General features: G+C 43.1%; 1 protein-coding gene across 6 annotated transcripts in view; it reads right to left on the minus strand.

Moving 5' to 3' along the window:
• LOC124503034 (interleukin-36 gamma-like) overlaps nt 1-27,789 on the minus strand; it is a 162,959-nt gene that overhangs the window by 9,842 nt on the left and 125,328 nt on the right. The window contains exons 4-5 of one of the 6 annotated variants that reach the window (XM_047067754.1): nt 27,080-27,189; nt 25,569-25,631 (exon numbers count right to left, since the gene is read on the minus strand). In XM_047067754.1, coding sequence (XP_046923710.1) covers nt 25,569-25,631; nt 27,080-27,158 — 142 coding nt within the window. In that variant the 5' untranslated portion in view covers nt 27,159-27,189. Of the gene's footprint in view, nt 1-3,139; nt 3,234-4,619; nt 4,904-6,081; nt 6,139-14,885; nt 14,926-25,049; nt 25,150-25,568; nt 25,632-27,079; nt 27,190-27,789 lie in introns of those variants that run through there. The other 5 variants (XM_047067756.1, XM_047067758.1, XM_047067761.1 and 2 more) reach the window with 5 other exon arrangements.

Here is a 27,789-nt window from a genome sequence, read left to right on the forward strand (position 1 = left end):
CCATACAAATTTTAGGATTATTTGTTCTAGCTCTGTGAAGAATGCTGGTGTTACTTGATAGGGATTGCATTGAATATGTAGATTGCTTTGGGTAGTATCGACATTTTAACAATATTTGTTCTTCCTATCCAGGAGCATGGAATCTTTTTCCATTTCTTTGTGTCTTCTTCAATTTCTTTCATAAGCTTTCTATAGTTTTCAGTGTATAGATTTTTCACCTCTTTGGTTAGATTTATTCCTAGGTATTTTATGGTTTTTGGTGCAACTGTAAATGGGATTGATTCCTTGATTTCTCTTTCTGTCACTTCATTGTTGGTGTATAGCAATGCAACTGATTTTTGTGCATTGATTTTATATCCTGCGGCTTTGCTGAATTCATGAATCAGTTCTAGCAGTTTTTTGGTGGAATCTTTTGGGTTTCCCATATAGAGTATCATGTCATCTGTGAAGAGTGAAAGTTTGACCTCTTCCCACATCTTCTTTATCCATTCATCCATCAATGGGCATTTGGGCTCTTTCCATACTTTGGCTATTGTCAATAGCACTGCTATTGGGTGCATGTGCCCCTTTGAAACAGCACACCTGTATCCTTTGGACAAGTACCTAGGAGTGCAATTGCTGGGTTCTAGGATAGTTCTATTTTTAATTTTTTGAGGAACCTCCATACTGTTTTCCAGAGTGGCTGCACCAGCTTGCATTCCCACCAGCAGTGCAAAAGTGTTACTCTTTCTCCACATCCTCGCCAACATCTGTTGTTGCCTGAGTTATTAATGTTAACCATTCTGACAGGTATGAGGTGGTATCTCATTATGGTTTTGATTTGTATTTCCCTGATGCTGTGTGATGTTCAGCATCTTTTCATGTGTCTGTTAGGCATCTTGATGTCTTCTTTGTAAAAGTGTGTATTCATGTCTTTTACCCATTTCTTTACGGGATTATTTGTTTTTGGGGTGTTGAGTTTGATAAGTTCTTTATAGATTTTGGATACTAACCCTTTATCTGATATGTCATTTGCAAATATCTTCTCCCATTCCAATGGTTTCCTCTTAGTTTTGCTGATTGTCTCCTTCACTGTGCAGAAGCTTTTTATCTTGATGAGGTCCCAATAGTTCATTGTTGCTTTTGTTTCCCTTGCCTCCGGAGACGTGTTGAGTAAGAAGTTGCTGCAGCCAAGGTCAAAGAGATTTCTGCATGCTTTCTCCTCTAGGATTTTGATGTCTCACATTTTGAATTTATTTTTGTATATGGTATAAGAAGGTGGTCCAGTTCTGCATGTTGCTGTCCAGTTATCCCAACACCATTTGCTGAAGAGATTGTCTTTATTCCATTGGCTATTCCTTCCTCCTTTGTCAAAGATTAGCTGGCCATACGTTTGTGGGTTCATTTCTGGGTTCCCTATTCTTTTTTTTTTTTTCAACGTTTATTTATTTTTGGGACAGAGAGAGACAGAGCATGAATGGGGGAGGGGCAGAAAGAAAGGGAGACACAGAATCAGAAACAGGCTCCAGGCTCTGAGCCATCAGCCCAGAGCCTGACGCGGGGCTCGAACTCCCGGACCGCGAGATCGTGACCTGGCTGAAGTGGGACGCTTAACCGACTGCGCCACCCAGGCGCCCCCTGGGTTCCCTATTCTGTTACATTGATCTGAGTGTCTGTTTTTGTGCTAGTACCATACTGTCTTGATGATTATAGCTTTGTAATACATCTTGAAGTCCAGAATTGTGATGCCTCCAGTCTTGGTTCTCTTTTTCAGGATTGCTTTGGCTATTCAGGGTCTTTTATGGTTCCATACAAATTTTAGGATTGTTTGTTCTAGCTCTGTGAAGAATGTTGGTGTTATTTTGATAGGATTGCATTTAATATGTAGATTGCTTTGGGTAGTATAGATATTTTAACAATATTTGTTCTTCCAATCTATGAGCATGAAATCTTTTTCCATTTTTTGTGTGTCTTCTTCAACTTCTTTCATAAGCTTTCTATAGTTTTCAGTATACAGATTTTTCACCTCTTTGGTTAGGTTTATTCCTAGGTATTTTATGGTTTTTGGTGCAATTGTAAATGGGATCAATTCCTTGATTTCTCTTTCTGCTGCTTCCTTATTGGTGTATAGAAATGCAACTGATTTTTGTGCATTGATTTTATATCCTGCGGCTTTGCTGAATTCATGGATCAGTTCTAGCAGTTTTTTGGTGGAATTTAAGATACAAAACAGATGAACAATGGGAAGGGAAACAAAAATAATATAAAAACAGGGAGGGGAACAAAACATAAGAGACTCTTAAATACAGAGAACAAACTGAGGGTTGTTGGAGGGGTTTTGGGTGGGGAGGTAGGCTAAATGGGCAAGGGACATTAAGGAGGACACTTGTTGGGATCAGCACCGGGTGTTATATGTAGGGGATGAATCACTGGAATCTACTCCTGAAATCATTATTGCATTATATGCTAAATAACTTGGATGTAAATTTATAAACAAACAAACAAACATGCCCATGATCTTGGTAAGTGGAGGGAACATCAATGGACACCAGGTAGGGTGAGAGAGCTTGGTCATTCAACATCACTAGAATCTCTATAATCTGTTCATAGATGCACAATCTCCATAAAAACTTATTCACGTAGCCAAGCTAACATTCACAATGAATAAAGCAGAAGGAACAAAGAAGTGGTAGAGAGTAGAGGTTACCTGGCCCCCACAGTTGACAAATACACAGAATCAAATTAGTAGTAGAACTGGGCTTGGAATCTATAACTCCCAACTCCTCAATGCAGGGCTTCCTGCTGCCGTGCTCATCAGTTCCCTTGGGACTCCTGAAAAGACTAGGGCCACTGTAGCTTACATCCCATCAAGGGCTACTAACAGGCAAGCTTGGCAGTCTGGTTTGGGCCCTGCTACTGGAAAAGAACTGGCACTAACCTTGGTCAAACTAATGGGGCAACATGATGTGTACCATGCACCACAGAGAACAGCACAGGCCATTTGTACTTGAGTAGATTTAGGAAAATGGGAAAATGCCAAGGAAATTCCCAGGGCGACCTCTGCAGTACAGCTTTTACCAAACGTGGGTGGGATGATATAGTTGAACTTGCCCAAACCTCTGCTCCTCTAAGCAGCCCAAGCCCATTGTCTAAGACTTACTTCCCTGTGGGCTGATCCATCATCACACCTTCCTGAAGCTGGGTCCTCTGTGAAAACCCAGACTTTGTAGGTTGTGGGTCAACAGTTTCCTCTCCTTCGTGTGAAAATGAAAGACAAATTAGCAAAAATTACCTCCACACGCCTCACCAAATAATAAATAGAAATAAATAGAGATATTAAAGGCATCAAGACAAAAGAGCCCAACTCTAAAGGACCAACATCAAGGTATATTTCTCTGAATTTAAAACATCTATTGATCAAATTGTACATTCATGTGCAACCACAAAATAAGAAACAAACACCTAAAGCCTCATCAGACAGCTTGCGGTAAAACATTGAAGGAAAAGTTTAGGTTAAATGCCTAAAGTTTGAAATTCCTGGACAAAGAGCCAAGTGACAGAGAACTTTTAGCCCAATGATCCACATCACACAAAATGCAACAGTCTTGAAACAAAAGATGGTAAATTGAACATCACCAAAATTTTAGAATTTTGGACAAACCTGACAAAACACATAGGTGAAAGTTAAAAGAAAAAGTATGTGGGAGAAAATATGTGCAATGCATCCAATAAGCTAATACCTAATATTCAAAGTTTTTAAATAGTTCCTACTAATCAATTTTAAAATGCAAGTAATTTTATAGGAAAATAAACTACAGATGTAAAAAGCATTTCACTGAGAAGAAAATATAAATATCCAACAAATAAACGTAATTATAGTTAACCATACTAGTAATTAGCAAAATGAGAATCAAAGCAACAATGAGATTCCATTTCCACCCAACAGGAAGGCACAAATTAAAAAGGTGGTAGGTGGGGCACGAGGGTGGCTCAGAGTTAAGCGTCTGATTGTTGATTTTGGCTCAGGTGATGATCTCATGGTTGGTGGGATCGAGCCTCGCATCAGGCTCTGGACTGAAGGCACAGAGCCTGCTTGGAATTCTCTCTCTGTCTCTCTCTCTCTGTCTCTATCTCTGACTCTTTCCTACTCACACATGTGCACTCTGTCTCTCCTCTCTCTCTCTCTCTCTTTCTCTCTCTTTCAGGAGAAATAAATAAACTTTTTTTTTTTTAAAGATGGCAATGGCAGTGAAGAAACAGATTCACTCACGGTATGGATGAATGTGAGAATTAACACAGCCTTTTTGGAAGGCAATTTTGCAGGAGCTATGAAAAAAATTAATGTGTGTACCCCTTGACTCCTCAATTCTACTCACAAGAACCGATCAGCTAAATTTACTTTCAGCTTCAAAAGCTGGAAAAATCCAATTCAAAGTGATCAAAATATTTACTCGATCCCATCATTGGCAGTCTAGAAGAAGTACAGGATCAGAATGGCTGATACGATAATTCCACAATGTCAGCAAGGATCAGCATGTATTTAGTTCTCTCTGAACTGATGTTCATTACTAAGGCCAGGTTCCCTCATGTCTGTAAGATAATCTTCTGTGAGAATCAGAACTGTATGCTCAGTCATTTACATCTTTTCAAGATAGAGAACGTCTCTCCCACATCAAAGTCTTTCAAGTCCGCTTGGGTGAACTTGGGAGGCATGCTGTGCCAATCAGGTCCTAACAAGAAACATATGACACATTCAGAATTTGGCAATTTGAGTTAAATGTAATAAAGGAGCTATTTATAAAGATATGGGCAGAGTATAGGGAAATCCCAAGGCATAGCGCCCAACCCCAGGGCTAGTAACGATAGGATACACCCCTTCCTACCCATTGGCCTGAATGGACAAGAGGAGGAAAAGGTTACCAGAACCCACAGAGAGAGCTTTGTGGAAATGACAACGTAATAGGAGCCATGACCCTCCTCAAGAAAAATAGACTGGGGTGACCCCAGAGAGAAGGAATCAGGAATACCCTGACCTCACTCTCTTCCCACCCTCCAATTTCTTTCCAGTGGATCTTGAAGGGTCACTGGAAGTCATCCAGCATAGTCTAAGCCTTTTGCCCCTCAGGTCCATGCTCTTCCTCCATGGGTGAGGACTCTCTGTTCCCTATCCCAAGAAAAATATAAAAAAATATTAGCTTCTGAATGATCACAAGTTAGGTCAATGTGGTCATAATCCCAACTGAAACTTTTTACTCACGTGCGGTGGTTGGAGGAAAAGGCAGGAGTGAGGAGGAAACAGTTAAGCAGTTAATTGAGAGACTACTTGATTCTATAGCTCCTCACAAGGTCTCTAGTTTGATAACCATGGCTAACTTCTTCCACTAACTATCACATGTTCCCCTTGTCTCTACGGGTACCTCAGCCTGATGCTCTTCTTCTTCACCTGGAGTGGGAATCACATCTTTGCTTCTGTGGACTCTGAGTCCTTGGTGCTTTTCTTTATTGGGTGCTACAGTTTTCAATTGTCCGAAACTACTGGGCAGAGAAGTAATAAGACCTGCTCTAGGGAATCCCTTGGGTTCCAGACACAGTCCTATTTACCTCCACTGAGTAGCAACAACCTAGTTTTCCCTGAATAGTCAGCATCAATCACCCCAAGCAGTAAGATCCCTCCTTTCTACCTGTTTATTCACTGACACGAGGGGCCAGATGGCTATCAGGCATCCCAACCTCCAATTCCTCAGATCCTGACTATATTCCCTAAGGGAAGCATTTCTTTCATTCCTGGGTATTAGAACCTCCTTTCCATGGAGGCTTAGGTCCCAGATGAAGAAGAAAAAGCTCCTACAGTATGTCATTTGGTTTAACAGTAAGAGGAGCTCTCTCCCCCATTACACCCTTTGGTTCTTGAACCTCTGCATTTCCGTCATGAGGAAGATAGCAACATTTACAAACCAGTGGTTTAAGGAATACACTGCTTGCAGCAAGACAGAACTCTCAGAGTGTTGTATTTTAGCCGGCACCACATTTGACTCTTCAAAAGACCATCCCACTATTCTATCAAGAGAGCTGCACATGGTAAAGCTAATGAATTATTATTACCTGAGTGTGAGTTGTTGCCATAATTCCTTTACTGAAAAATGTAACTCCCAGTCAGAAGTGATGCTGTATGGGACATAGATGAAGTCATTCAGTAAGTCTACAAATGGCGTTCCTGGCAAAAGTACTATGAGTTGAGAAGACAAACCAATACACAAAATGTATAGGTATCCAAGAAGAAAGCTTTGACTTCATAATGGAAGAGTCCAGTATAAACAATCTGCCAATAGGGAACTGGGTGGTTTCACCAGGAAATGGCGCCATACCAGGGGTTTTCTGTTGATCTATGCTGATGGTGGTTTGGGCACTGTGCAGTGGCAATAACCAAATCAAACTTGTTGAAAGGAAATCAACCTGCTGAGTCCAGGCATAACCTCCGTATCTGCCACCATGGTCACTTTGTACATGGATCCACTGAGTAGGCAAGTGCCTGGGGGAAGATTGACATCCACAGGGTGGGACACCTTGACCTCTCATTTATTGACAGCATCCTCTCCAGTAGATTCCCTTCGGTAGGCCCTTATTTGGAACACAAATATCTTCACATTCCATGTCCATTCTGAGAAGTTCATCTGCATGCCACTCTCCACACCTCCTTGCAGCCAGTTTTCTAATCATTTTCTTTCCAAGTCCCTGCCCAGCTAGCCAACTCATTAGCCCACAGATTGATGTAGATCTGTATCACAGATCTCCTCCGACATGAAATGAGTAACCAAATATGCCATCTCAATTTTTGCCCAGTGGGAGGATTTCCCTTCATCATTATTTTTCAGGGCAACTTGAAGGGGCTATCGTGAAATGACAATAGCCCCCTATTTCCGGCTGGGGCCAGCAGACTATGCAGACCCATACATATATCCAATCAGGCCTACACTTTTTCTCCTTGATGTTTAGATCTCCCCCATAAGATTCTGCTGTGAACCTAAGAAATAGTTGGAAAAGCTGTAGGAGCAAATACTGTGGGAGTCTGAGCTACCAGTTTATGAAGTTTACTTCTGCCTTTCAGATATGCTTGGGCCTGGTCTCCTATGTACTATTGTTCTTTAAATAGAATATCCCTGTGCCTGTCCAATTTTATGGTTTGGCCAATCAGGTCATTCCAAGCTCATGGTGGGCAGTTAAGTTGGATAGTCATTTCATGTCTCAGTTAGGAATTCAGACTCTGTAATGAACAAACAGCAATTCAGGAGCTGATTTTCAGCAAAGCAGAAGAGGACTTGGCCTTACTCTAAAACCCCAGGGATGTTCCCCGTCATCCTTGAGCCTGGGGCTTGTAAGAGCTCCGTGCAGCACCTGTATCTGCCACAAACACTTCTAAAACCAGTGGGTCTGTTCTTTTTTTTTTTTTTTTTTTAGGCTTATTTTACTTATTTGGGGGGGGGGGTTGGAGAAAGAACACACAGGAGGGACAGAGGGAAAGGGATAGAGGACAATCCCAAGCAGGTCCCACACTGTCAGTGCAGAGCCCAATGGGGGGCTCAAACCATGAACCATGAGATCATGACCTGAGCCAAAATCAAGAGTTGGATGTGTATCCAACTGAGCCACCCAGGCGCCCCTGGGCTTTTTTAATTCTGAAGGCCCAAGGGGCAAATAAACTTGCATCCAAGCCTAGACGTTTGGCATAATCTTTTCTGGCTCTCAGACCCATTAAAACTAGCAGCTTTATGAGTTACTTGGTATGTGGACTGAAACAACATGCCCAGACAAGGAATGTGTTAACCCTAAAATCCAAAGAGGCCCATTAAGCATTTGGGGTTTTGTCTGTTTGTTTTCATGCTGGGAAATACAAGGTCCAACAACTTGTCTATAACTTTCTAGGGGACATTCTGAGATGTCTTAGACTACTGGACCCCTGGAAATTTCATCAGTATAGCAGACCTCTGACTGCATTTCACTAGCATGCATTTATCTTTCTAAGGCATCTAGTGTGTTTGCTATTTCTAGCTTACCAGATACACTTAATGTCATCAATATAATGGACCAGCACCAGGTCCCCAGGTCTTACTATGATAAGGAATTAGAGAGTTGGTACAGACGTGAGGCAATACAGAGGCATGTGAAGGCAAACTGCTTCTGGTCATCGTTGCTCTTAGCTATGGGGTTTAAAAAACATTTTCCAGGTCACTAGCTGTATACTAGATCTCAGGGGCTGTGTTTATTTGCTCCAGTAAGGACATTACGTGCCGATCTGCAGCTTCAATTGGCTTTACAAGCCGGTTAAGTTTATGATGATCTACTGGCATTCTCTGCAACCTGTGCAGTATTTGTATCAGCCAAAAAGGCAAGTTAAATGGGGATGTGAAATTAATACCCTTGCAACTTTCAAGTCTTGGATGATGGCACTGATTCTAGTAATTCCACCAGGTATGTAGTATTGCTTTGGGGTTTTTAGTTTATTATCTTGGCAGGGGTGAGAAAGAATCCTCAGGCTTCCCCTTTGCATTTTCTTCATAGTAACCTTCACTCTGTGAGAAGGAACCCAAAATGGGCCTGCTGCCAATCACTACATTTATTGATTTTAATTAGATAAATTCTAAGCCTGAGAAAATAATCTAAGGCTGGGTCTTCAGACAGACATAGATCCAGAGTCCATCTGTCTCCTGGGCTTTATAATCTTCCATGTGGCTTGACGGACCACAGCAGCGTTTTGCATCTCTGGGGATCAGCATCCGTATGGAGCCAATATTTGAAACCCCTGGAAAGTCCTTCTGTCTTCCCAGCGCACAGTCCTCTGATAAATGGCCACAAGTGTCTCTGGGGAAGGCTTAGGGGAAGGAAGAGTCCTACTTGTTTACCTGTCACCTTGTATCAGTCTGCTTGGGCTGCCGTAACAAAATACCACACAGTAGGTGGCTCAAAAACAAAAATTTGTTTCTCCCAGTTCCGGAGGCTGGAAGTCCAAGATCAAGGTTGGGGCAGCTTTGGTTTCTCCTGGGGCTTCTTTCCTTCTGGCTTGTGACCCCTCATGGCCTTGCCTCTGTGCATTCGCATCCCTGGTGCCTCTTCCTTTTCTTACAAGGACAGCAGTCATACTTAGATTAGGGCCCCACTAGTAATGACTTCATTTAACCTTAATCACTCCTTTAAAAGCCCTATCTCCAAAAATAGTCACTTTGAGAGTTAGAGATTCAACATATGAATGGGGGTGGGATGGGAACTATTCGGTCTACAACACACCATGCAAAATTCTTCTTCAAAGGGACCTGGCCTTTGCCTCAAAGGGCTTCAGGTGTGTGATCTTCCTTAAATCTGGAAAGTGGGTAAGAATGAATCCTCACTATAAGCAATTCAAGTTAGGTTTTCTGCCTGCCACACCTAGATATTTTTTCTCGTATATGTGAAGCAGCACCTCAGAAGGATCTCCAACTATTTCATTTCTAGAAACCCTAAGGTGAATTAGTCATTGCCCCAGTGTGCTGATGTTCTACATATATATGAAGCTCAGGTTGAACTGCTGCTGTACCAGAGGCTCAGGGACATGCTGGGGATGTTGGAACACATCTATTGTGTTTAACCTAGCTAGCTGCCCATTAATCACCCCCGCCCCCAAGGATGACCTGAGGGACCAATAGCCAATGTGTTGGGGGGGGGGGCGTTCTAGTCTCTTGAAGAACTCACTGGTAGCTACCCTGGCCAGGCTGACAATGATGGTTATTTAAATTGCTGCCATTAGAGGAAGCTAGATGAATGAAATGTGTAAATTCTCTGCACATTTTTTCAACTTTTTTTATTATTCTTTCTAATAAAAAGTTAAAGAGAAGAGTAAAATGCAAGTATTATGGTAAACTGGTAGGGTAGTTGATTCTTTGATAATTTTTCCATGCAAATAAGGTGTTCAGACTAATGAAAAGGAAAATTATCAGGTTGGGCAAATCCAAACTAAGGTGTTCTCTAGCATACGGCCTAATCGGTGATTTAAACATAGTTTCTTGTTTGCTTTTGCCCAAACAAAACAAACATTTGTCTTGTCAATATGAGACTTTTCAGTTTTAATTAAAATTATCTATTATGCTGTCCAGAAAACAAATCTCTGTAAAGTATTAATCTATTATATATAGATACATAAAGGCCTTCTGGGTCCAGAGAATTAGTTCTTCAAACTTTACGTTACCTTTATGTTTAGGGATGTTTCAAAACAAATAATGTGAAATACTTAATAAATTAAAATTTTGGTAACAGGGGTGCCTGGGTGGCTCACTCGGTTAAGCATTCCACTCTTGATTTCAGCTCAGGGCATGATCTCTCGGTTCATGAGATCCAGCATAGAGCTTGCTTGGGATTCTCTCTCTCTCTCTCTCTCTCTCTCTGCCCCTCTCCCCCTGCCCCTCTCCCCCTCAAAATAAATAAACTTTAAAAAATGGTAACAAATTTATTTTCTTAAACAATTGAATTTCTAAAATATTCACAAGGTATAAATACAACATCTTGGATGATATTGGCGGGAGGGGGTGGGGGGTGGGAGGGATATGATATTCTGAAACCCTAAAGGCTACTATAAACATTCATGTGTAAATTTTGTGTGGAATGCAATTGCTGGATCATATGGTCAGACTCTGCATTTAGCTTTGTAGAAAAACAAAACAAGACAGAACAAAGAGCAAACTGCCAGACTGTCTTCCAAAGAGGCTGTACCATTGTGTACTCCCACCAGCAATGATTCCTGCTGTTCCACATCCCCACCAGCATTTGGTGTTGTCAGTGTTCCAGATCCTGGCCATTTCCATAGGTGCGGAATGATCTCTGTTGTTTTAATATGCAATCCCCTAATGACATATGATGGTGGAATATCTTTTCATATACCTATTTGCCACCTGTATGTCTTCTTTGTGAGGTATCTGTTCAGATTTTTGGCCTGTTTTTAATTGGGTTGTTTCTGCTCACATTATTGAATGTTAGCAGATCTTTGCATATTTTGAGTTTCACCTATGTCTTTTTACTTTTGTTAACATGGCTGCTAGAAAATTTTTAATTCCATGTGTGGCCATATTTGTGGCTCACCATTCAGTATGTTTTGGTCGGACACTAGTCGAAAGATGCAGCTTCGGTGCCAGAAAGACTGAGGTACCACATCAATGAAGGGGCGGCCACTTGGTCCAGCCTGTGTGGAAGGGGCAGGGGCTGAGAGCCAAGGCAAAGCACAACATCTTATTGTAACACTTTTGACATACTCATTTTTTCAACCCTAAAAACCCCAACCTTAAATGTACAGGTTTTTGAAGTTAATTACCAAATAATATGTGCAACTGGCATAATCATCTAATGCCTCAGCTTCCCTCTCCCATTCCCTGACCCAACCACGTCGGGCTCGGGGGCTCGGTTTACTTGCGTCAAACCCTCGCCGATTGGGCGGTCCTGCTCACTTCAGATTCTCCCCAGTACACCTCTGCTCTTGCTACTGTCCTCTCTAAAACCTTCAATGACTCCCCACTGCCTGAACAATAAAGTTCAAACTCTCTGGCATGGCTCAGGACCTGGCAAGGGATAGAAGTACACTCAGAAGTTGTACACTGGGGAGAACATAAGCAAGGGAGTATTTACAAAAGTGCAGGCAGGTTTAGAGAAAGCAACAGGAGATGGTGAATCACAGGAGGGGGGAGCTGCCAACAGCTGGAATCCCCTATCCCATGCCCCCAGGAGGAGAAGGGGCAGGGGGACCTGCCAGTGACTGGTATACCCAGAGCTGAAGCTGTGGCTTCTCTATCAGAATGGAAAGCAGGGAGGGAAAGCAGAAGGGAAAGCAAATGTCAGGGAGGGGTGTACTCTAACTAAACTCTCCTCCTCCGTCTGATTTCCCATCGCCTCAACCTAAGCAGGAGACAGAGGACAAGAGACCACTGAAGCAGCCCACGAGATCAGTCTCACAGACAGAACAGTCTCCTGTGAAGACACAGGACACACCCCCCTGGGTTCATGGCTCAGCCCATAACTGCCCACCTACCTGCAGGCACTCTCACTCCAGGCTGTCCACCTCACTTTGGTCAAGAAATCTCTCTGGGGGGCCTGGGGGGCTCAGTTGGTTAAGCGTCTGACTTTGACTCAGGTCATGATCTATCTCATGGTTCCTGGATTCAAGCCCCACATGGGGCTCTCTGGTGTCAGCATGGAGCCTTCTTTGGAATCTCTGTCTCCCTCTCTCTCTCTCTCTCTCTCAAAAATAAATAAACATTAAAAAATAAATAAATAAAATGTTAAAAAAAAAAAAAGAAAGAAATCTCTCTAAAACTCAGACCCGATCACACAGCTCCCCCTAGGAAAACCTTCTTCACTATCCACCCAGCAAGTCCAAGCTCCGTAGTGAGACCCTACGACCTGTTATGAGCTGACTCAGTTCACCACCTCGCTCACCATAACTTTATGAATGCAAGTGTTTGGTTCATCACAAACCCCTTCAAGTGACATCCTCTGTCCCTGGATGCTGCCACAGAGAGGGCCTGGCTGCCAAGGAATCCACCGTTTTCAGCTTTCAAAGACTTGGAGCTAGGCTCTGGTTGAGTGGTCAGCTGTGCCTCCTGGGACCAGCAGAGGGCACCCTGACATTGAATGCCTTTGAATGGCCAAGCCTCTGGAGACCACATCCCGGGAGGGGGGCTGCTGGAGCTCTGAATTCAGCGTGGCGCCTGAAGGCAAGAACTTTGCAGAAAGCTTAGAATCCTGCTTTCAAACTTCTTTTTTACTGCAGGCCGTTTGGAAATCCATTTTACCTTGCAACCCAGTTCATACATACATGTAAATTTATTGTCCACTTGCATTGCTAATTTACCAAATTCTGACTGATGGAATTTCATAATGAAATGAATTTTCAAAAAATAAAAAATAATTTAACAACATTAAATTTAGTTAATCAAAGTGGACCTTTGTTGTTTATAACTTCAGCAAATTAGTGTTTTAAATAATTTGCTTTTATATAACTGAAGTCTTTTTTGGCAAAATATTCAGATTTTTAGTTACCGAATACATGACACTCTTTAAAATGTAGGTAACAGAGGCACCTGGGTGGCTCAGTTGGTCAAGCTTACGACTCGTGATTTCGGCTCAGGTAATGATCTCACAGTTCATGGGTTCAAGCCCTGCACTGGGCTCTGAACTGACAGTGTGGAGCCTGCTTGGGATTCTCTCTCTCTGCCCCTCCCCTGCTTGTGTTCTCTCTCTCTCTCTCCCTCTCTCCCTCCCCCCCCCCCCGCCAAATCAATAAATACACTTTTTTAAGATGTAGGGTAACAAAATATTATGACAATTTGACTGTGTAAGGTCATAAAGGCCTACAGCCTCCTTAAAATGAAACACCTGATTTTCATGAGTTACTTATTTTCTCAGGAAAAGGGTGTGTGAAATTTTAATGAAAACTTAGAAGGGTATCGGATTCACAAGTCACTCAGATAAAAATGACTGTAGGGATTTGTAGGGATAAAACGGCCATCAAATCTACAACATGTTAAAAGATAAACTGAGAATTTATTTGAGCAGAAATTACTTCGAATCAAACAGCATCTAATCCCGCAGATAGAAAGGAGCTCTGAGGAGCTGTGCAAAATGAAAGACTTTCATAGGCAGAAGGGAGTGGAAACAGGGAAATCAAAGTTGGCAGAAAATCAGGTTGGTTATTGATTGCTGCAAGGTTACTTTCCCATAGGGGACCGTGGGGGTCTCAGGCGGATTAGCTAGCCACTGCTGATCAGGTGACTCCCGACTGACTGGGTTTTTTTCATCCCTGGTTTCAGATTCCATTTCAGGGAGAGTTGAGACTGTAATTGAGCCTCAGTTTGGTGACCTGGGGCTTAGAATGAACAACTCTGGTTTGGGCCCGGTACCTTGTTTTATAGGAGACACAATAACAATGATCTCATATTTGGATTCATGCTCCAAATAATTATCTTCCTTAGTTTGCATGAAAGAGATACCACCAAGAGCAGGAAACAAACTATGGGGACGCCTTGCAAGTGAATGGAGATTCCCAAAGTGTCTACAAATGCAAAATAAGAAACAATGATTTTGTGAGCTTGGCTACAACTGGAGCTAGTCACAAAATGATGCAGTTAACAGTTAAAGGCAAATCCCTCACACAGCCTGTGTGAAAACTGTTACTGTTTGAGACCAATGGAGCAAAATGAAAAGCTTCCATTCTCAAATGATAACTACCAATAGAATATTAACTTCAATTTATCATTTCAGACGGGGGTGCCTAGGTAGCTCAGTCGGTTAAGCATCCGACTTCAGCTCAGGTCATGACTTGGTGGTTCGGGAGTGCTGACAGCTCCAGAGCCTGGAGCCTGCTTCGGATTCTGTGTCTCCCTCTCTCTCTGCCCCTCCCCCACTCACACTCTGTCTCTCTCCGTCGTTCAAAAACAGGTCCAGGTGCAGACATGACTTACTGGGAGGTTTCTCCCAATCTGAAGACCTGTGAACTAAAGAGACAAGTTATCTGTCCACACTGACCCAACATGCAATGGTGAATAGGCATAGAGTGGCCACATGAGATCTTCCTGTTAAAAGGAGACCGTCTAGACATACATAGCATTCCCTGGTTCATAGCAGTTCGGAAGTCCAGCTGGGAACATATCACCAATTCCTTGACTAGGGACCCGCCCTGTGCCCCAGGAGCAGGTTCTAGCCCTAGACTACCAGTTCTACCCTCTGAGTCATCTTTCCTTTTCCATATGGAACAGCCCATGTTTGCAGCAGAGCAGTTTTCTCAGCCTGCTTCCTTCCTGCCCATTGACAGCTGGAGGTCTGTGTTAGTTTCCTATCACTGCTGTAAAAGAAGCACCACAAACTTCATAACTTAAACAACTCAAACATGATCTTACAGTTCTGGAGGTCAGAGGTGGAAAACAGGTCCCACTGGGCCAAAATCAAGATGTTGGCATGCTCTCTCTGGAGGCTCTAGGGGAGAATCGTTGCCTTGCCTTTTCCAGCTTCTAGGAGTCACCTGTGTTCCATGTCTCCCTTCCACCTTCAAAGACAGCAATGGCTAGTTGAGTCTTTTTATTTTTTTAAGTGTATTTATTTTGAGAGAGAAAGCAAGTTGGGGAAGGGCAGAGAGAGGGAGAGACAGAATCCCAAACAGGCTCCGCACTGTCAGTGCAGAGCCCGACACAGGGCTTGAACTCACAAACTGTAAGATCATGACCTGAGCCAAGAGTCAGACGTTTAACCCACTGAGCCACCCTTAACCTAATCACACCTGCAGACCCTTTTTGCCACAAAGGTAACATATTCACAAATTCTGGGATTAGGATGTAATCTTTGGGGCCATTATTTTTATTGTATTTATATATTATTTATTATATTTATATATTATATATTTAGTATATAGATATATAGATATAACATTTATATAACATTTTATATGTTAAGGCCCCTCTTTATTTTTTACTTCTCTGTCCCTTTCAGTCCAATCTACTTTAATTCTTTTAAAAATGTTTTGCATTCTCAATTTAGAATCAATTCCATTAGGGGAAAAACACACCTACATTTCTTTTCAAGACAGTTTTCTCTACCTTGTGTTACCTGTGAGGCTTCTGGTTCTTAAAGGACCTTTCAGGCATGCCCTAAATCTCTCTGAGGTCTTACAATTTCCCACTGGTGTGCAAGAATACATATTTTAGGAGACAGGACATAAAAACTACCAGTCCTCTTTTATCAAAAAGACGGGAGATAACAAGTTAGTGTGAATGTGGAGAAAAGGGAACACTTTTTACACTATTGTTGGGAATGTAAAATGGCACAGCCATTATGGAAAACAGTATGGTGGTTCCTCAAAAAAAGTAAAAACCAAATCCCACTCCTGGGTATGTATCTGCAGGAATTGAAATCAGGATCTTGAAGAGACACACCCATGTTCATTGCAGCATTATTCACAATAGCTAAGATATGGAAGTAACCTGAATGCCTGTAAATGGATGAGTGAATTAAGAAGATGTGGTATACATATACAATGGAATAGTATTCAACCATGAGAAAGATGGAAAACTTGCCATTTGCAACAACATGGATGGACACTGAGGGCATTATGCTAAGTGAGATAAGTCAGACAGAACAAATACTATATGATATCTCTTGCATGTAGAATCTGAAAAACCAAAAACCTGAACTTGCAAAAACAAAGAGTAGAATGGTTACCAGTGGGGAAACTGGGGAGATGTTATTTAAGGGAACAAATTTGTAACTCATAGATAATCAAGTTCTAGAAATCTAATGCACAACATAGTGATTATAATCAACAATACTATATTATAAACTTGAAAGTTGCTAACAGACCAGATCCTAACTGCTCCCAATATAAAAAAAAGAAATTATGATTATGTGATGTGATAAAGGAGTGTTAGCTAAATACTGCAGTAATTATACTATAAAATATAAATGTATCAAACACATTGTACATTTACAATGTACGGTATTATGTATCAATTATATCTCAATAAAAAAAAAAGTTGCCCATCCTTAAGACCTGGGAGTGGCCAGGAATGGCAAAATTCTACTTCATTCTAGTAAATATTGGTTAAGCAATCACAGAGCCCACCCAGAGTCAAGGGGAGGAAACACTGACCATCCCTCTCATGGAGAAGACTGTCAAATAATTTGCAATATATTTAATCTGCTCTACCAAGGAGCTATGGACTAATTGTTACTTTCATTATTTCACATCAATCCACTCCCATTTTATTGCTCTTGATGAGGCAATAGTAAGAATGGCAGCTGGGTTCCAAGATCTAGATCAAGTATCCTGACCTCCAGAAGAGTGGAAGAACTGTGGAAGTTGCTGGTCTTTGAAGGCCTGGACTCAGAAACTGGCAATCCTTCATTTCTGTCATATTCTATTGATCAATCACAGAACCTGCACTGACTCAAGAAGAGTGCACATAAATGCCATCTTTCAGCGAGAGAAATGTCAAGGAATTTGCATTTATTTTTAATCTGTCATAGTCTGCCTTATTCTCTTCCTCACTTACGCAAAATACACATATACCCACCCAAGGGCTCCCAAAGTCTCATCCAGTTAAGGCATCAGCTTGATGTCCAGGACCTCATCATCTAAATCAGGGAAACTATGGCCTGCCCACGCATTTACACATTGTGTATGGCTGCATTTGTGCTACAGAGGCACAGCTGAGTAGTCATGACAGGGGCCATATGGCCTGTGAAACAGGAAAGATTTACTGTCTGGCCCTTTACAGAACAAGTTACGCATCCCTGGTCTAAATCATCTCCCAGTGGGATTTCCAAAGGACTCTGGAGTCAGAATAGTCAAAGAAAAAAACAAGGTCAGGAAAGTAGTTCTTCTGCTGATACAAACTTGTAAACATGACTCATCTTGTATCAGAAAATCTAGGAGGGGAGCTTAACTGCTATCAGAAACTGTATTGCCTGATGGTGCAAACTGTTTCCAATTAGGAGCCCAACCCTATAGCACAATGACTCTTCATCCTGGCCATACGTTAAAATCACTTGGGAGCTTTCAAAAAATACCAATGCCTGGGCACCCGCCAAACCAATTGAGGCAGTCACTGGGGATGGGACCCAGATCTGTAATTTTAAAGCTCCTCAGGTGACCTAAAGTCAGTAGGTGACACGAAGAGGGTACAAACCATAGATCCATGCTAAAGGTGTCATGTTTATGGAGTCAGAAACAAGGCTATGTTTGTTTATGTTTATATATAATTATATAGTATAAATGCTAATCCACAAGATAATCCTACCACATCAATCACATTTTATATGTGTTGCTCCAAGTAGACTCAATCATCAGTCCTATATGTGGGCTCATACCCTCTCCCGTGCAAAACCTGAATTCAACCACTGATGTTTGGTCATCTTCCCTATCAGAGGTGGCACAGGAACAAGTTCCTTGTCTAGAACTGTCCCTCACCCCCATTTCCCATAGGCTGGCTGGCCAACTGAATCCCTAAACCCCCTATAGTCAGGCAGATCCTTGGTCACTGCTGCAGTTCGTCCTTCTCACTCAGACAGGCTCCATAGAGGTGGGCACAACCCCTTTGAATTTTCCTCAAGACTCCTGCCATCTCCATACCCTTCCTGACACAAAGCTGCTGCTCCTGGGTGCTTCCTGCCTCACCCCATCATCAGCACCCTTTCACTGTCCTCACCATCGGTCCAGCTGGTGCCCAACACAGCAGAGATCCATGCCACCTGGGCATTGCTGATGTCATGGGCCCACCAGTGAAAGGGTGCAGAAGAGACGGTTATCAATACTACTACTACTAATAATAATAATGAACTTTCATTGAATCCCTTCTTATTCCTTATATCAATCCTATGTAAGATAACTTTTATTATCCCCATTTTACTGGTGGGCAAAATGAAATTGGAGAAGTTTAGTAACTTGTTCAGATTGCAAACAACTGAACAGAAATTTGGCCCCAACGGAGTCTGACCCCAGAGTGGTGTGGTTAGTTATCAATGTTCCCTTACGAATGGGTCAATGAGTTGGAGTGAAAAACTAATGAGAGAAATACATATTGCCTGAGCCCAATGGGCAAAGTGGGGATTCAAGGCTGGTGAACTGAGGTATGTTCACTACTCACAATCTCTGGTACTGTTTTTCAGGAATAAAAATCAAACCCATAACCTTAGATATGCATACTATTCGAGACCCGAACCAGTAAGTTCTGTTTCTAGAAGGCAGGGTGCTCAAAGCAGTTCCAGACAAAAGCACCACAATCCCAGGTGACTCTCCACCTTGCTTTATTCAGCAGAAATGGTTCTCGTTCTCTCTCACTTCCCACCTGGGCTGTATAAAGCCCCTCTCCCCATGCAGCCCTCAGCCACTCTCTTCTCTGGGATGGGCAAAGGACTGCCGCCTGGGGAACAGCCTCGAAGACCAGCTAGTGGTGGGCAACAGTGGATGGCCCCAAAGGGGTTCTGGATCTAAAAGAAGCTTACGTGGAAGGGTTGGAAGGAAGAAGGAGCCAGAGGGAGAAGGAAATTCCAAGAGTCGGAATGTTCTTGGCTCCTGGGCCAACTCAGGTGTAAGAATTTGATGACGGTGCTAAAGGAAAGAGGGTGTTGTACCAGAAATGTCAAGAGAAACAAAAAGATCATTTTTCTACGACTATGGCTGACCCAGTTTTCTGACTTTTTCCACAGACCTTTTATATATCAACTTCACACTCAGAAAAGCTCGTACCAAGAAAGATCATTGTTTTTTTCATTGTCTCTAAAGGAGAGCCCTGTCCTTCCTGTGATAGAGTCAAAGAGCCAAAGCATCTCTCATTGCAAAGGAAGGTAAGAGATGTGGGAAAGAAATGTCCCCTGTCCTCCCAATTCAGAGAAGTGGGAAGCCTGACCGCTAAGGCTGAAAACCCAAACTTTAGCAAAGATTGCCTGATCTTTCCTTTTTTCCTTCACAAAGTAGCCTGGCTACCAAATAAATTCTCCTTTGTATTTCAGAAAAAGAACATCAAAGAACTGAACTCACTGAACAATGAGGATCCCTTCACCTTCCTTAAGGAACAGTTTGGTTCCTGTTTCACTTTGGAGTCAGCTGTGCATCCCAGATACTTTGTCTATACTTCCAACACACACACAGACAACCTGTGGGAGTGAGGAAAGATCTAGGGAAAGGAAAAAACACTCAATTCAAATTTGAAAACACCGATGTGAATCTCAATACAGGAGGAGACTGAATACACAAACATCTGAGACAACAGAACTCAAACCCCCAGCTTCTATAGCAATGGGCCCAGAGTCAGAAGTGTTCAATGGCTGCCAGCTTTTCTATTTTTGTCCTCACTTCCAACTCAGGACCAACCAGAGAAAGCCGACTACGCTCTTCAAACCAAGCACCTAGGATGCCCCAGCTCCAGCATCCAAGACCAACAACTCCAGTCAATAGGCACCTTTTTCACCATAAAGCTTACCCACTCCTCTGTCTGCCTTTGAATCACTGCCAAATGCAAGTGATGGAGGCTTGACTCCTTTGCTACAGCAAACTCTGAATAAATAGCTGCTGTGTGTTCTTTGAGTAGTCTTCATGATGAGACCTTCTCTAAAGTCCTGATATAGAAGGGAAGCCATTTTAGATTTCTAAGTCAGCATGACTGTACATAAACTTTGTTCCAACCAAAAGCCTGATTTATGGCCCATCAAATACACATTGTACACCTGCCTTGTAAATGCACAGCCTAAGGGAAACCACCTTGCCCTTAAGATCTCTATCTCCCTGCATTCCTTGACATTAAAACCTGTGATTCCTGCCTATATGTTAACCTGTTATCTTTTGGGCTTTTGCAAGCTGTAAAAAAGAATATAGCCCTGTAAAAACGGTTCATTCTCCGGAGCACATTTTTCCCTGCAAAGAGGGTGTTTCCCAGGCAACTGTCCTAACTTAGGCTCAAATAAAACTCTCTTTCTTTAGAGATTCTAAAAGGTTTGTTCATTTTGTGTCAACATTTATCTCTATAGACAATAGCAAATAATAACATAGCTTCCCCCCCATAACATGCTGTCTTCACCCAGCAAGCATGTGGGCTTTGCTTTCAGTGTCATTTGTCCCTTTATTTTTTTAAATGTATTTATTTAAAATCAAGTGAGTTATCATACAGCGTAGCATTGATTTCAGGAATAAAACCCAGTGATTCATGACTTACATATGACACCCAGTGCTCATCCCAACAAATACCCTCCTCAATGCCCATCACCCATTAGGTCCATCCCCCCACCCAATGCCCCTCCAGCAACCCTCAGTTTGTTCTCTGTATTTAAGAGTCACTGGTGGTTTGCCTCCCTCTCCGTTTTTATCTTATTTTTTCCTTTCCTTCCCTTATGTTCATCTATTTTGTTTCTTAAATTCCACAGATGAGTGAAAGCACACAGTATTTGTCTTTCTCTGACTTATTTCACTTAGCATAATACACTCTAGTTCCATACATATTGTTGCCAATGGCAAGATTTCATTCTTTTTGGTCATTGAGTGATATTCCATTATATATATATATTATATATATATATATATATAATATATATATATATTAATTATATATTATATATATAATAAAATACATATACCATACCATACTATACATACCATACCATACATACACCATATCTTCTTTATCCATTCATCAGTCGATGGGCATTTGGGCTCTTTCCATACTTTGGTTATCGTTGATAGTGCTGCTATAAATTTTGGGGTGCACACAACCCTCTGAATCAGCATTTTTGTAAAGTGTATGTCATTTGGGCTATAAAAAGTAGAGTGTGGTTAATTACAAAGTTCTAGGTGAAATAAATTTCTGGGAAGTGATGATCTCAGTGCCTGTGGGTTTGCTGCCTTCCTAAACATGCCCAACCTCACCCAGGTGCTTCTGTTTTTCGAGATATAGCCAGGCTCTACTGGTTATCTCCTCCAGGAGGCCAGCCTGGACAATGCAAGCTCTGTAATAAGTGATCACGTAGATGCTGGATGAATTCTAGGAAAGTTGGTCCAGCTGCAGGTGCATTGAGAGAGGTCCAGTGGGGTCCAGGGTCCAAGGGGTATGGCAAGGTACTGTCTTTGAGTCCCCCGTGGGGGAGGATGGGGCAGTGGGTGTGAACAGGTGGGAGGAACCAATAACAAAGAACCTGGAGAAGCTGCTTCTGGGAAACCTGAAGGCAGGCACAGGTCCCTCATGACTCATCAGGGTTTAGGTTCAAAGCAAGGCAAAGTCCAGATGCTAAAGTGGGGTTAGGCTGCCAGGCAGGCAATCAGGATAGGAACTCAGGAGGCAGGTACAAATTTGGGGGCAGGGGAGGTTGGAGGCTTATATGGGTTTGGTTTTTTCCTAGGCTGCATGTAACAGATCTAATGGTTAAAGTCTGGGTGATCCCTACCTGCTCAAAAATTGTGATCTAAACTGGAAAAACCTAGTGAAATTTGGAGTCTGGAGGTTGGTGCCTCCTTTTGTTCTGTTGTTGATCTTTCCTCTTGTATACTTTTTTTTTTAATTTTTATTTAAAAAATTTTTTTTGACATTTATTTATTTTTGAGAGACAGAGAAAGAGCATGAGCAAAGGAGGGGCAGAGAGAGAAGGAGACACAGAACTTGAAGCAGGCTCCAAGCTATCAGCACAGAGACATGGGGCTCGAACTCATAAACCACGAGATCACGACCTGAGCCGAAGTTGGATGCTTAACCGACTGAGCCACCCAGGTGCCCCTCCACTCGTATCCTTTAGAAAGGCAAACCCTGTTTGTATCATCTTAAGACCAAAGCCACCAGGTTACTGAAACACTATGCCTTTCCTTTAGAATTCAGTGAGCTACGCTATTACTTTCTAACTGAAAATCTTGATACACAATTAGCTTACTCATTTGATTTATCTGCTGATACAGAGTCCAAAACAACATGACTAATATCTAAAAATTAAAGTGACTTGATGAATAGCCAGATTTAACAATTCAATTGCCTTTTTCTTTGACTACAACCCGAAGAGAATGTATAATCAACATTACTTTGTAGTTACAATATTTTCAAGAATTCTCCACTTTGTATGGTAGCGTAAGTACTTAACTAATATTTAATGTGTTTTGTTTGTGTTTATTTTCATTTTGGGAGTTCTAGCGACTGACACCTCTTGTTTGACAGTGGCATCGAGCCACCGATGTGTGTTGTGAGAGGTCCTTCAATTTCATTATGCAGCCTTGAGATAATTCGGAATGGGCTCAGATGAGATCATAAATATCCTTAGTCTGATACTGGCTGGAAGATGGACCGGACCTAACTCTTAAGGGACCATGCCTGATACACTGGAATAAATATACTTATATATTTATTCTTGAAGGACCATGCTTCATAAAGATGTGGGGCCCCACATCTTATCTACTATGAAAGCAGCCACTTTGTAGCTTCTATGGCCCATGCATTAACAGTTGGCTTTCTCAGCCCTGCGGAGCTCCAATAAATAAATAAATAAATAAATAAATAAATAAATAAATAAATAAAATTTTTAAAAAGAAAGAAAAAAAGGAGGGGCATGATTTGCAGTGAACTTAGATTGCAGGCGGCAGACCAGCCCCCTTCCTTAGCAAAGCAGTGTTTTCCCTCCATCTTGTTTGCTATCTGGTGTGTGCTGGTCTAAGTCCATCTTTCTCTTAAAGGATTTTGCTGACTGAGCCAGGAAGTAATTAGCACATTCTAACATTATGAAATTCGCCTTGCTTTTCCTCTCCTTGGCAGTCTTTGGTAATATGTAGGCTACGGCGACAGTTCCAGAAAGCAGATCAGGGGCCAGGATCTGCTTTGGGGCTGTGTAAAGAATACAGCAGTTTCTCTTCCCAGATTTCCAAGGAAGAGCTCCCTCCCACTCCCACCCATCCCCAGAGAACTGGTTGTCAAACATTTGCCAGCGCATCGCTAGGTGTGTGTCTGCTGGGATGGGGGTGGGGCGTGGCAGTTGGGCGAGCCAGACAATCCACTGGAATGTGGGAAGAAACCACTAAATGTCAGTTCCTATTTTATTTAGTCTTTGTGAACTTTCTACTTTTGTGTAAGTTTCATAATGGACTAATGCCCATATTTCAAAACTGAGTGCCCTCAGTTTTGTTTCATTGATTGGGGTCACTAGGATCCAAAATGCTTGGAGGGCACCACTCCTAAGGCTATTATCTCTGTGCAGTTAACTCATTGCCAAGCAGAGTACAGGATGGATAAGGGTCTTCTCCTTCTATTCCCAAGACACCTTCCTCTTGCCCTCACCTGCCTCACTCTACCCCAGGATCTTGGATGGGGGCAGGAGGAGTGACCAGCTATGAAAGGAACCTCTGATTAGGGTGCTTCTGTTCTTGCTACAGATTAAATTCCCTGAGATTGCCCTTTTACAGGCAATCCTTTCTAGCCCACATGCAAGGGTCTCAGCCCTAGCCCTCTACCTTCCTGTGGCCTCAAACATCACAGCCCACTCAAAATTTCTCCCACTCCAAGTCTTCCTGCCTTATAAGCAATTTAGCATGTAAACACTATGGGTTTAAACCCCAATGTAAACACATGGGTTATCCATTTTCACAGATAGGTTCAATCCAAATTCCCATCACTTACTACTTTAGGACCTAGGAAAAGTAACTGTATCTCTCTAAACTTCCTCATCTGTGAGAAGGGAGTAATAATAGCACCTCCCTGGAGGGGGTATTGGGAAGATTAAAATGCTTATTCAAGCGAGTAGCACTTAGCCAGGTATCTGAGCCATATAAAAGACTCAGAACATGTTGATCTTTATTCTTCTTAACCCTCTTTCCTGCAGCCTATCACTGGAGGCATCATGCTGTCAGCAAAGCCTTGTCTAAGGACAGATCCTTAGAGGGCCAAGGGAAGAGTGGAGTGGGGTGGGCGAGAAACTAGGTAGGAAGTACCTGGGAGCCTACACAGGAAATCATCTGACGGGTGACATTTTAGGACCATGGACGCCTGGTCCCCGCTGCCCTGAGATTCCGGTTGGTCTGGGGAGACACCCACACATGCTCTGTACGTTGCATGTCCAGCACTAGCTTTGGGCTGTCTTCCTCTTAAATATTTCCAAAACCTGTCCTTCTTTTACTTCTCTTTCCCTCCCATCGCACCCTGAGTCGCGCCCCCCATCATCTCATACTGAGGCTTGTGCCGGATCCTCCTCGTTAACTGGTGTTCTCGCACATCATTCCTGGCCTGACCCGCGTTCTTCAGACTCCCTTCTCGAGGCCACATCAGAGGTGTCCGTGTTTTACTGTGCTAGTAAATTATCTCCTCTGGGGAGTCCGTTCTCAAACAACAGCGGGAGCAACAGCAGCAGCGGGAGCCGCAACAGTGCCTGAAGCAACCTCCCTCGCAGAGTCGCGGGGGGCTGGCCGTGCGCCTGTGTGCGCTCACCTCCGGTTTACCAGCGAGGAGGGTCACCCGCACTAGACCTGGGACTCAGGCTGAGGCCTCCCGACTCTGCCTGTGCAGAGGATGGTGACGGGGAGCCTTAAACCTGACTTGGGCAGACAGCGGTCACAGTACCTTTAAATTCCAGCATCTGTCACCAATACTTCCTGTGTCACCTGGGCAGGCAGCCTCCCTCACGCCTTTGGTTTCTGCCCTTGAATTTTCTTAAGGTTATTGTGAGGTTCATGCAGTAGCTGTGAGGGCAGCCAAGGCACACCCCGCGGTGAGGGTTTCGCGTGCGCCCTCTGCTGGTCAAGTTTCTGTTTTTCGTAAATTCTTTGAGAAGGTCCGGCTTGCCAGCCTCATGACAAAGGTCAGAAGAAGGACATGGAAGAGTCCTAGGCTCAAAACCTTTCTTCTCCTGGGCCACTCAGTGATATGTGTTCCCTACACCTCTCTGGAAAGCCCGAGGCCCACCCAGGGTTCATCTTTCTTTCATTCGTTTCCACAAAGGAAAAGCCTTTGGCCTCATCCCAGCACCCTTAGGTACCCGCAGCCTCTGATCCTCTGACGCCCCTACGAGAACATCGTGGCACCAGCCTCGTGCCCACCCTCATCTGTCGCCACCCTCATTGGTTCACCCAGGGGCCTTACTTGAATAGGGATAGCTTTGTGAGGTGAGGCTCATGTCTGGCTCCAGGGGGCTTCTGTCCAAGTCTGGAATCAGAGACAGTGAGGTTAGCACATGACAATTGGGATTTTCCAGGGATTCAGGAACATCAGGGGCCATTTAATGCTTTACTTATTGTTGTATGTTTTGAGAAACGCTAAAGCAAAGAGACAGTAATGACAAAAAATAGCCTTCCTGGTCAAAAATGGTAGAAATGGAGATGAAATAGAACGAACTCAGTTTCTGGATGCAGAACTCTGTAGAAGCCTTAGTTATTAAAAACACATGTGTTGCATTAATTCAGGGGGTATAGGATACATGGCCCACAGTACTCTGAGAGTAATCTGGAAGCTTCTAGCTGACAAAACATTAAGTTTGAGAAATGCCTGAATGAAATCTCTGGTCACAATCCAAACAACCTTTGCACATGGAGAGCACATAGCACCTAGGGAAGAAGAAAACCCAAATGCTGTGCTCTGGTATGAAGGCAGTCTTGGCCTTGCCCACTGCTTGGCTGTAGTGACTTGCCTTGTAGTGTATGTGACTGCCTCTCACCACTCTGAGCCTTCCCTTCCTTGTCTGTCCCTCCAGCTCTGACAGTCGATGCTTCTAAGAAGCAGGAAGACTGCACCTTGGTGAGGAAAGATGGCGGAAGGTGGAGCTGCCCCAGACTCAGTTCAGACAGAGACTCTCAAGGATTGTGTTGGAAGTCAGAGGAAGCCTTTACCGCTTCCACACATGCCACAAACAACGGCAGAGTTAGGAGTCGATATCACCATTTGGAGTTCCCCAAGGTTGCATAATTATAGTATCTGGTGCTTGGACCTTCCTGGTGTCCACCCCTGCTGCCTAAGGGACAGGAGGTGCATGGTGGCCACCACATGGCCTGTGTTCCAAGAGCAGGAGCAGTGCTTTCCAAACCTCTCTGTGGGCAGATCCATATTTGTCAGACAAATGTCTTACTTTTAGTTTGGGAATTCTGATTTCCACGTGTGAGTTGAAGGCCCCTGTTACGTGCCCTCCCTTCACACTTCATGCACTAGACAGTCATTTGGGTCAAAAGCCTCCTCTTTTCATATGCCTTGAGCCAACACCAACACCAGAGTGCCTTCCTCCATGGGATGATCGAAAGTCCTGAGCCAGGGTACTTTTCCCACCCGAGACCCAGACAACTCCTTCTACTGCAGGGCCTTCTCCTCTGCCTGGGCAGGCTGGGGGAGGATTCAGAACCATCCAGCTGGTTCACTTCAAAGCCCCAGATCTCCGGGTGAAGGTGGTCTGTTTATCTATCACCTTATGCACCTAGGCACCCATGACAGAGCTTCATTTTCCCTTCAAGGACTTCTCTGGTCTAATGCATTTGCCAGAGAAGTTCTCAAAGGTCACTTACCATGCAAGGTCAACAGGGAGGAACCGGTCTGTGCACAGACCTACAAGGTCCTGCTTTAGGAGTTATGTTTTGGTCCTGGTATGGATGCTTTTGCAAGAATCTTACCTTCTGAGCAGCACTGGGGCTCGTCTCCTTCCTGGTCTTCAGACTCCATTTTCACACTTGAGTCCTCCAAAAATGACATTTTTAACACAATGAAATGACTCAACAGGAACCTGGGATTAAAGGCAGGAAGGAGGTCAGTTATGACACTTCCGAACCCAGGAAACCTTGCTGGGCACCACAAGTGCTTAGTAGGCCATCAGCCTTGCTCTCTGCTCAGAAATGTTTGCTGTGTCCAGGAAGGCCTTGTAAGAATGGACCGCGCTTCTCCTATCATTCCTTCTTTGATTTTTGGACAGCAATGCTTTCTAAACAGTGGGTCACAATATCGTTTTCATGGATCCTGACAACATTTGATAAAAATGAAACAGAAAGCTCCAAGTGTATTGCTCTAGTCCTGGGATTACCAAACTAACTACAGACCACAGGACAAATCTGTCCCACTGCCTTTTTTTTTTTTTTTAAGTAAAGTTTTATTGGAACACAGCCATGTCCTTTTTTACATGTTGTCTCCGGCTGCTTTCTGGCTATAACAGCAGAGATGAGTATTTGAAAGACAGATCATCTGGTCAGCAAAGCCTAAAATGCTGCTGTCCCAACATTTACAGAAGAAGTTTGCCAATCCTCTGCTGTAGTCTAATCTTTGCAAAGAAAGGCAGGTTTTGTTTGTTTGTTTGTTTGTTTTTGTAGCCTCTTGTCATAGAAAACTGAGC

The sequence above is a fragment of the Lynx rufus genome, unplaced genomic scaffold, assembly GCF_022079265.1.
Source record: "Lynx rufus isolate CCGP_SWC_20201006 ecotype Redwood Valley unplaced genomic scaffold, mLynRuf1.p SCAF_8, whole genome shotgun sequence".
NCBI lineage: Eukaryota > Metazoa > Chordata > Mammalia > Carnivora > Felidae > Lynx > Lynx rufus.